At 33.8% G+C, this 11,868-nt stretch overlaps 1 protein-coding gene across 7 annotated transcripts in view; it reads right to left on the bottom strand.

Annotated features, from left to right (window-relative positions):
- Positions 1-9,437: 9,437 nt before the first annotated feature.
- The window catches only part of LOC127847282 (microtubule-associated protein futsch-like), a 114,437-nt gene continuing 112,006 nt past the window's right edge, over positions 9,438-11,868 (bottom strand). For all 7 annotated transcript variants that reach the window (XM_052379088.1, XM_052379087.1, XM_052379089.1 and 4 more), the window contains one exon: positions 9,438-11,716. In XM_052379088.1, coding sequence (XP_052235048.1) covers positions 11,226-11,716 — 491 coding nt within the window. In that variant the 3' untranslated portion in view covers positions 9,438-11,225. The remainder of the gene's footprint in view (positions 11,717-11,868) is intronic.

The raw sequence follows: 11,868 nt of genomic DNA, 5'->3' as shown, positions 1-11,868 counted from the left end.
AAAAAATTGGGTACGAAAAAAATGGGAACGAAAAAAAAATTCGGTACGAAAAAAATTGGGAACGAAAAACATTTGGTACGAATTTTTTTTGGTAAGAACACATTTGGGTACGATGAACATTTGGGTTCGAAAAAAATGGTTACGAATAAAAAATGGGGTACGAACAAATTTGGGTACGAAAAAAATTTGGTACGAAAAAAATGGGTACGAAAAAAAAATTGGGTACGAAAAAAATATGGGTACGAAATATTTGGGTACAAAAAAAAAGCAAATTTCAATTGTCTAGCGCGTGAATTGTCTCCTGGGGGTGAATTGTCTTTGGGTTGCTATTAACGCTACATGTACTTCCGGCAAAGCCAGGTGGTTATAGCGATTGCGCAATAAAAAAAAACACTTTTTCGTCATTTTATCAAAAACTAGATATTTCCCAGAAATGACGAATATGCCATCATGTAGATCGCGTTCTTGTCCATAAACATGTCAAATTTCAGCAAACGTGTTGGGCCAGTTGTCAAGACTCCCAAATCGCGGCTACAATCACAAGGCCAACGACAGCTGCCCGCCGTTCTATCTTCTGGCGAAGCTTTTGCACGATGAGGCCGTCACCGCTGTCAGAAACGCGGAGCTCGTTTCGGATATGAAACTCCGCTGATACCAGCGAGCAAGATATGCGACTCTTCAGGGGAAGACGTTCGCCCTGTAGAAGAGCTTCAGAGAGGGCAACCTCACCTCCACAGGTCTGCTGAAGGCGTTCAGCTGCATGTACAAGCCATCTGTGAGTGTCACAGACGCCGTCGAGTAATTGAACAATGTGTTGATCTGTGTGAACAAGTTTGTGGTCTTTGAAAACAAGTGTTGGTTCTGTTTCTGTTTTAAATGTGAAACTTTGTTGCTGAACATAATCTATGTCGGTAGTTGTATTAAGTTTAATAAAAGTTCTTGTGTTTAATACATGTAGGTAGTTTTTGTATAAGATGGTTTGTTTGTTTCACTGTGTGAAATATAATGTGTTTTTTGTGTTAAATGTGAATGTAGTATATGTTATTTGTGTGTTCTATAAATGCCAAAATAAATACACAAGAGACAATAACTTGCATTCTTTTTCTTTAAATGTTCAAATTATTTCGAACATTATGACCGTTGTTTCATATTTACATGGAAATCTTATTATTTTATTGAAGAATGCTAAAACATCTAAATACTCATTAAATCCGTTAGTTTTACACAATAATCCTAATCTTTTTAAATTGATTGGTTAGTTGTTAGTTTGGATTCAAAGGTGTTCTTCATTTTTACAAAGGTGCAGATTAAATCGATTTAGTTAATGCATGCAAACACCCATCGCAATTTGTTTCCATAAAGTCAAATATTAAGAAGGTACGAGTTGACCAATCTGAAAAATGACCAAAGTACGAGTTGACTAAATCGGGTACGAGTTGACTAGGGTACGAGTTGACTTAGGTACGAGTTGACTGGCATTCACCAGGAGCTTTACTAATTTTAGTCGCCATTATCATTCGTTCAATGAACGTCATCAATTGATGACGTCCTATACATCACTCATTCCATACATAATTTAATAACATTTCTTTAAACAACATTCGGTTTTAAACACACAATAAATCTATTTTTCTTTCATTATTAACATTTTCATTCTTACGCAGAACTACTTTGGCGGAAGCATAATTCCCCAAACCAGTGGAATGTGATGCGTCTTAGTATAGAGATGACAATAACGTAGTGACGTCACCATCTATGTATAGAATAAGGGAAATTGTTCATATTCAATAATTTATAAGACGATCTTTTTTTTTAAAGGAAAAACAAATTATTATTTTTTTTTGGGGGGTGGGGGTTAAAAAGAGGGGGGTATAATGTGGGGTGTGGTCATTTATTAGACAATGTTTCAAAAATAAAAAAAGGAAAAAACATTTTTTTTGGGGGGGGAGGGGGAGGTGAGGGGGGGGGCAGGGATTCTGGGTTGTGGTGGTGGGTATTGTTTGGGTGGAATCCATTGTGGTATTCAGGTAAGTATGGTATTGTCAAAGTATTAATAAAATCTTATCATAAATAAAGAAGTTATGACAATGTAAGCAAAATGTTTAATTATCTAAGTATAAAACGGGCAATAATTCTGTCAAAATGCTTGATATAGTTGTCTGCTCTTGTTTATAGGTTGGGGTCATGTTGGCAAACAAGTATGCAAAATATGAAAGCAATATGTCAAGGGACATAGAAAATAATTGGGGTAGTATGCAAACTTTACCATTTGCACGCTAAAGGGAACGCTTACGCCCACGCCGGGGTGAGTAGGATAGATCCACTATATATAATTCATATATATTATAGTCGAGCTAAAAATGTGGGTTCGAAAATTTTGGGTAAGAAAAATGTGGGAACAAAAATGTTGGGTACAAAACAAATGTGGGTACAAAAATTTTGGTTACGAAAGAAAAATGTTGGTATGAAAATTGTGGATACAATGGGTCAATGTTAAGGTTTTAGCATGGCGGACACCCGGACGGTGAAAAGACACGACACGACACGATGAGCTGGCTATGGTAATACGTCGGGTTTTCTCCGAAAACAACCTAGCTCATATGCATAAATCAGTGAGTAATACTCAATAACAGCTAGGCACTGCGTATAAAATCAGAACCACTGGGCCAAATCTGCTGAAACTTGGCCGCATTATAGATTAAGGTCGAAACAAGCTACAGAATGAGCGCTTTTGAACCTGAAAGCGTAAAACATTAACCGATAATGGACAGCACAAAATGGGTCATTTTGTACAAAAAATGTAAACTTTAAGTGGCATTTACTTTGAGACATCAGAAAGTTGCAAATTTTTAATATTCTGCAAACTTCAACTTATTTGTTGTTTTTTTTACAAATTTAGAAGCATTTATGCTTGGGATGTATATAAACCCTGTTATTCAATGTCAAAGTTGGCCAAAAATCACAATATAATCCCCACAATGGCTAAGCAACAATGCCCCTTAACATTATTCCTTATATCAAATTGTATTGTTTATACAAATAACTGTGTATAATTAATCATAATGGCTCCGTATTTCACGCTTGATAGGCCACTGCTGGGGCTTGAACCCAGAACTCATCTCACATTGTAAGATGCGTTTTTCAATTAAACTACAATGACTGTATCGCATTAATTGGAGCCAACATACACCCACATAACTGAAAAAAATCATTCCGTCAATATATTTGTACTAGGGGGTTTTCTGACACAGGTCACATAACTGTTTACAACAAAAGATGACTTTTGTATACATAGATATATATACATAAATGGGGAAAAAATAAACCGTCTATTTTAAATTTTTGTTTCATATATACACATTTCTTAGCAATGATTTATAATTATATCATGTTGAAATCATTTATACACAGAATATTACTGAAACTACAATAAACCATTTTCCCTAATGTACATTGTATAGGTATTGACTCCTGATATACGACTAAAAATGTATGTCGGTTAGCATAAAACATTCAACAAATCCTCATATTTCAAGCTGAGGTCATCACGTAGTGAAATTATTTGTGGACATATCATAATAGAAAAATGCATTTCATGCCTCTATATTGCTTTAACTATGATAAAATGTTCTTTAGATGCCATGTGTATTAATATATAGGTCTATTTTACTGAGATATCAATGAAAATGCCTGTGGGTATGTAGGGAATATTTAAAAAAATCTGCAACTTGATATATGGTGCTAACACAGTAAAAGTGTATGAGCTCAAATTATAATAGATGAATTCATATTATGCTTCTATGTTGCTTATAGTATGACGACATGTTCATACAATTCCATTTTTATTAATATATACGCCAAATTTAATGAAATAGACTTGAAAATGTGTGTCGCCAGGTACCAAGTAAGAAAAAGATAAGCATTTTTTGTAGGGTCTTCACACGGTACAATTGTTTGTGCCCAAATAATAATAAGTGAATGCATATTATTCAATTTTTATTGCACTGAATTGTTTTAAGCTTTAAAAATACCAAGTTGCCCGGCCGGACTACCAACTTTGGAAATTGAGTTACCCAGGCCAAAATCTACTTGCCCCGGGCTCACGGGAAACCACTAATTTTCATCCTTGTATACCCTTTCATTTTCTGTTCTTTCATCCTATCCTCAAAATGAATTTTAAACCACAATATTTTTTAATAACATTTGTATTGAATGCTAACCATTATGACCCAAAAAACAATTTTACAAAGCGGTAATCCAGTCGCAGTGAGTTGTTTAATTTAGTTTACCATTATCAGTGTTCTCTGTAAGTACAGGCAGCCGGCCATTTCGCCGGTTACATTAAGTCTATATGCCGGCTACTTTTCCCAAATATATCAAGTTAAATGTCACAAATGCTTTCGTTTTACTGCATAGTTGCCGGTCCATATAACTGGCTACTCAATTTTTTTCTGGAAAACTACTGAATTATGCGTGACAAACACACAACATTAAAATACATTTTAGATTCGTATGTACAAAAAAATTTACACTTTTGGCTTGTCTTCATTAAAATCCAAAGATTCAAATAATTTCCCACGAGATAAGTCAAAAATTGCATAATCAATTGAATGAAAAATTAAAGTAAAAAAGCCCGATTTGTCATAAATTTCAGGTTGATAAACACAACAAGGTTAAGGTAGTTGGTGAGATATAATCATTATACAGTTAGTAAGGCTACATTGGTCATTGTTGGCACAGTTACTACATGTACTTACATGCACCTCAGGTACTCTTAAGTATACTTACATGTACCCTGGGTACGATAAATATACTTTTATACTGTTTATAATATCATTATAAAAAAATGATAATATAGGCAAATGAAATGGCCGTAAACACGTTTAAATAAAAATTAATTACAAATTTCTTTAAATTGAAAACTTTTTTATAATGGACTTGTTTTTTTTTTCCTCAATTATTATTAAATAAATAAATAGCGATAGCTGTTTTTGCAAAAATTACAGGAATTTGCAATGCAAAAGTGTGCAACTCATTTTTTCACATTTTTCAACAGTTAGCGACTTATTTATTTTTTTTCACAAATATGAACAGTTTGAGACTCATATTTTCACAAATTTGAACAATGCCAGTGTTTTTATGGCAATTTCGGGGCCGATATTTGGCCCCATTCCCCTCCAAAAATAGTATATATTTTCCCCCATTTTTAAAAAAAAAATCCCCTCCAAAAGTAAAAAAAAAAAAATCTTTTTTTTTAGAAACAACTGCCTCATGATAGATATATCTCAAATTCATTTTATAAACATCTAACAAGGTATATAACTTTAATTAATATGATTTTTTATTATTATAAAGAGTTTATATTAAATTAAGTTTTCCCAAATCAGTGGACTTCATGAATTAATTTTTTTTCCAAAATGGCCAAGAAAAGGCCTGATGTATCTATATTGTGTCAATATTTGTTGATAAAAACATTCCAATTTGGCCCATTTTATTAATAAAAATGCTCCAATTTGCCATTTTATTGATTTAGAAAATCCCAATTAGACTCTAATTGGCTTGGAAAACTGATACTGTGCATGACGGCTGAACTGACTGAAACTAATGTTGAACTAATCATTGATATATATTTAAGAAAAAGAACAGAGACATTCAGCTGTGAATATTACATTCATATATACATGTGTATTCATATAATAAATATCATTGCATATAAAAGAATGACTTCTTAATTTCCCCCTTTCCTAAAAACGACGCGTTTTTCCCCTTTGGACGGGCCCCGCCACCATTCCCCTATAGGTGAAAAAAACACACTGAATGCTCAATTAATTACTTTCACAATTTCCAACATTCACAACTCATTTGTTCACAATTTTGAACAGCACGCCGGGTATGCGGATACTTTGATAACAGATGGCACTTCGATACCAGATAACAACGAAAGCCACGCGCAAGAGTTGAGTTCTTCAGCTTTTTTGCATTTATGTTCGGTTCATTTGGTTTTCAGACACGTAACATTGTTAGGTCGATTAATGGTATAGTACTTCGTATTTCGGAGCAAGAAAGTCTTGAAAAAAAGTGGATTATAATAAATGAGATAAAATTTAATTGATAATCATCAGTAAGTATTTCAACAAAATAAAAATACTTGGAAATAAATGAAGAATGTGCCAACTAATCGAAATAAAAGATTAGTATGTCCATTAATGTAACAACATGCTAAATTTTAGTTGAATAACGTATTTGAGTAAATTCAAATGTTTTAAGAGTCGGATGCCAAATTTTCATGGACACTTCTTTTACCGATCATCTAAAAGACAATGGCACTTCGATTCCAGATAACTCGACACTTTTTACCAAATATATCATACTGTATTTAATGAATCAGAAATGCAGAATTCACTGTGGAATACTGAGCATTATAGTAAGGAGGCAATAAATAAAAATGTATGTACTGACGTAAATTTAAAACGAATTACCGAAACATGTTCTTATCCCTTTTGAATATGATAATAAAAGGGAAAGGGAGATGTAAAGCTAAATATAAAGGGAGTTTTCCAATCTCATTTAAATTGTGTGGCTACGCATTAGTATCGTCTTCATGATGCGATTCTAATGAGCACCAATGACAAAGGATTTTATGAGGTGTATTGGCCGCTTTGAGACCCTTTACTCCTATCTAGCGTCTTGCTATAAGTTCAATTGAACACAGTCATTTTGATCCACATGATCCATTGTATTTTCAATTCTCTTAATTAAAAAAGTTTATAATTTAGACAATTATTTTCGGTCGTCACTTGAAATATATTACTTCAAAAATAAGCATTTGAATCTTATTTAAAATTGGCACTTAATTTAAAAACTGAAAATGGATGATCGAAATTCACAAAACAGGTAAGAAAATCTAAAATTAAAACCCGTAAACACATTTGTGCATAAAAATAGGTGGTCCGTGAGTTGAAGCATAAATCCAGCTACAGGTTCACAGTATTCCGCAGGTCCAAACACTTATCACAAACTCTATCGAAGATGGAATGATGACGAGGTTGGTGGAACAATCGTGCATACATGCCACTTTGATGACTTTTTAACATAGCTTTTCCCTAATATGTCACATATCTAGTGTCATTGATATCATCTTTATGATCAAAACCTAACTTTCAATGTACGCTATATAGTAAGTTCATCAATGTTTTATTTAAAAAAAAAGCCTACCTTCGCTTTCATTGTGGCACGGGAAGCCTCTCGATCGGCTCACTGTTCTGGCACGGGAAGCCTAGTCGTCGATTGACACTGGCATGGGAACACTCCATTACATTTAAGGCCGTATAGCCGTTCCTCGAAACAATGGGAATGGTGTATTTAAGCATCGCAATGATAAAATGATTCATTTTATCATGAAATAAATTTATTAAAACTGTCATAACATTTAATTTCAATATTTTCACACCAGAATTGTCAGTTTCACAATAGTTAAAAGAAATATGCAATGTGTAAAGGATTTCGACAAATAGGCTGACTGTTTCATTACCTTAGATTATTTTTATTGTGAATGGAGTATGGCAGTTTCAGATACTTTAATATTTAAAAAAATCTTGCATTTACGCGTTTCACAAACAAATACTTATCACACGATATTACCGGAACAAACAATGGGGTATAGTGCTTATTTTTTATTTATTTTTCAGATCACAAAGTCTAGCCTATAAAAAGTCATATCCACTCGAGAAGACGACTTTGAAATATCAAGCGGTTAAGTTTGATCTAATTTGCAATACTTGTTCATTCATGGACGTTTATTAACAAGAAATGTAATTGAGAGAGTTCCCATGCCAGTGTCAATCGACGACGATGCTTTCCGTGCCAGAAAAGTGAGCCGATCGAGAGGCTCCCGTGCAACAACGAAAGCCAAAGTATGCATTTTTAGGTAAAATTGATGAAAATTACTAAATAGCGTACATTGAACGTAAGGATTTGATCATTGATTCAGGGTTTGATTTGTATGCACGATTGTTCCACCAACCTCGTCATCATTCCATCTTCGATAGTTTGTGATAAGTGTTTGGACCTGCGGACTACTATGAACTTGTAGCTGGATATATGCTTCAACTCATGGACCACCTCTTTTTATGCACACATGTGTTTACGGGTTTTAATTTTAGATTTTCTTACCTGTTGTGTGAATTTCGATCATCCATTTTCTTGTTTATGACAGAGAGGCTGCCAAGAATGAACAGAGAGGCAGCATTTTGTTAGAAAGGCTACAGATAAGCTTCGGGCAGTTCATGAGAACTACGTCTTGCTTCTGACATTGCCAGAAGCCAATGGAATATATTGTTACACAAAAAAAATCAAAGCGCTGAAGGCACTGAGTTTGTTCGCTGTTGAATAATCTTAGACGCAATTCAGTTTTCAAAATTATGTTATAGCTTTTTATATCGAACGTTTGAAATGACCACAACCCATTCAAATTTATAAAGAGTGTGTCTTAACGCACAGGTCGAGATGTGATGTTGTTTTTTTCAAATCATTGATACAGCTTATCAGTGTGCACAGGCTAATCTTATTTGACATGCATTAAGCCACGTTTTCCCTGAAAGCAGCCAATATGTACAGTTTTCAATGATAAACACTAGACTAGCCAACGTTGTCTTACAAACTGTTAAATACACGCTAATAAACTATTAAACCTTAAACCGCTATGTAGAGTAGAGCAGACGAATTTTACAGGAGTTATCCGCACAGGCTGTCATGGGTTACGGTTCCTGCCGTAGCTAAGCTTATTCTGATTTGCAAAAATGCGTCTGAAATACAAACGAGCATTTTTTTTATCTCGTTATTTCTTATGTTACCATACCACATCTAGAGTTGAAGATTTGGTTATTGCTATAAGGAACACTGATTTTCTATATGTTAACTTTATTTTATGGAATATTTTATGAAATATTCGTCGATTTTGAGTGTTTATGGGGCTTTAAATATGTGGCTACGTCATGCTAATGTATTTTTGCATTAAAATGTCCAACGTATAATATTTATTTTACAGTATTTCGAGGATACTTAGTATACTTAACCCTTTGCATGCTGGGAAATTTGTCATCTGCTAAAATGTCGTCTGCAGAATTCCTAAAATTAGCATTTTCTTCGATTTTTTTTCAAAGAATACTATCAGAATAGCAAACAGTTTGGATCCTGATGAGACGCCACGTTTTGTGGCGTCTCATCTGGATCTAAACTGTTTGCAAAGGCCTTTAAAATTCAGCTCCAGCGCTTTAAGGGTTAATTGTAAGCAGATTTGGACATCAGAGAGTCGGACACTTCATGCGACAAGGGATCGTATGTCATAAGACGTCGCTTCAGATCAGCCTGCAATTTCGCATGTCATGATAAAAGTGCAAAAACAATAAGAATGTTTTAAGCAATAAAACATCACAATACATTATTTCCAATTTTATTTATGAACAATGCTATAGTCTAAGCCGCACAATATTCACGTTTACGCACTCAGATTTAATAAATACAGTCAACATTTAATAAATAAATACAGAAAAACGTATATAAAACATTAACGGAATCATAATTTAAAAAAGTTCAAACGCTTCATTTAACTGCTAAACAATAATAATTTAGCAAACAATTGAGATTTAACGATAATTACCTTAAAATCATTTTCTTTTTTATCATAAAACTACATTTAACGAAATTATGAATGCGCCTGCATATCATACGTTGGTTCTCCTAACACATCACAAAAATCCCTATAACCTTCTGAAACTAAGGTAAGACAATTAAGTGTTCAAGAAAGAAAAATGCAACCAAAATCCATAACCATTATTATTATACTATTATTGTAAACAACCTGTGTCTAAAAATCCACTGAGTTTGTACATATAATATTCATAGAATTCTTAGCATGCATTTATTAAAAGATAAAACTATATATAAGACAAAAAAGATGTGTGTGTAGTTTTCGAAAGATGTCAAGTTTTTATTCATAGTTATATATAACAAATGTACCTGAATCTTTTGGAAGTTTTAAATTCAAATTAAACATGACAATTTTGTATAAAAATATGTATGTATTTGGATGTTATGAACAATGAAATTAAATAAGAAAAAGAAACTTAAGAGATATCTCAGAATTTGTATATTACAACATATACACTAGTAAAACCACCTGCAGATATTTATATTTCACAACAAAGTATGGTAAATTTATATATCATTGTGAGTGTTGTTTCAATTCCATCAATGACTTCAGACCAGTCTGTTCATTTATGTATAATAGTCGTTGTTTGTAAAATAATAATACGTTCTATTTCAGCTGCTATAACGAAAGATAGGTGCATCAATACCTTATTAAAACATTATGCATACTGTAAACATTAAAAAGCACTCAGTATTTACATCGAGTATGAGCCTTGCATAGTCCGCTAACCCTTTGCATGCTGGGAAATTTGTCGTCTGCTAAAATGTCGTCTGCTAAATTTCTAAAATTAGCATTTTCTTCGATTTTTTTTCAAAGAATACTATCAGAATAGCAAACAGTTTGGATCCAGATGAGACGCCACGTTCTGTGGCGTCTCATCTGGATCCAAACTGTTTGCAAAGGCCTTCACAACTCGGTTCCCGCACTGTAAGGGCTAATCAGTGACGTTACTTCTGCCATAATTACATTTGTCGTTTAAAGGAAGTCTCTTCTTAGCAAAACAAGATGTGATTGTGAAACACTATGTCCACACCATATATTTGACATTTGACCTTTAAGGATGACCTTGACCTTTCACCATTCAAAATGTGCAGCTTCATGAGCCAATGTTGAAGTTTGACGCAAACAAACAAACCAACAAACAAACAGACAGGGTAAAAACAATATGTCCCCTAATATAGACTGGGGGACATAAAATAATTTTGGCACGATGTATCGTCCTTGATTATCCTCCACGGGCTGTACAGGCTAATCTGGGACGACAGTAAACGCTCGTGCATTAAGCCCCATTTTTTCCAGAGCGAGACTCATTTATAGATATTCATTATGAAACAAAATCTGCATATTAGATCTATATGGTGAAAGCCTATATTATGAAATAAACTCAGTTAGATGTTTCCGCTTGTCTTTTTGCATAAATATTTTGTACGTTGAAGGTTATATCATGAAGTTTTGATTTCAATACATGAACGTGCCGCTATAAATAATACATGTCTGTGATTAATATATTTTGAATTTACAAATATGTCATTTTTGAAGACAACTTATGTTTTGGAGAAACAATTTCTTCTTCGGAAGACGAATCTGTAGCTGACGCATCATTCGATTCATCGTTTGAAGTTGACGAACATTTCCTTGCTTTCACTTTTCCCGGGAACCTTGAATTACCCGTTTCTTTTTTGCCACGTTTCACTTTTCTTCGTTGTCTTTTTACTGGTGATAGCTGATCATCTGTAGAAGTCGTTGACTGGTTCATGCTCGCTAACTGGCCCTTATGTGTTCTAAAATTCAGAGGGATTCTGGACTTTTTAATCTCATTTGATGATTTACTATTTTGCTGATCTTGAGACTGCTTCTGGGATTGGTCAGACGCGTGTGATGTCACTGATGACGTCATTTCATGTAGGAAATCAAAGGCAGCAATGGCTTGTTTCTCTGGGTCTTCGTACCGCAGAAACTGACTGTTGGTGAATTCAAGAGCTGACCTTTGTACAGGAGTGTTGGAACCTGCAAGTAAAATTATTAATTTGAATCATTTGGAATTATTCATCAAACTGTAAGAAAAATCATGCGTGTTTTTGTTATATAAAAAAACATGTATCAGTAATCAATTAATTATTAGACAAAATCCATCCAACCTGAGCATAGTAATATGCGAT

Source organism: Dreissena polymorpha, chromosome 10 (genome assembly GCF_020536995.1).
Source record: "Dreissena polymorpha isolate Duluth1 chromosome 10, UMN_Dpol_1.0, whole genome shotgun sequence".
Classification (NCBI taxonomy): Eukaryota; Metazoa; Mollusca; class Bivalvia; order Myida; family Dreissenidae; genus Dreissena; species Dreissena polymorpha.
This window is presented reverse-complemented; position numbering and strand designations above follow the sequence as displayed.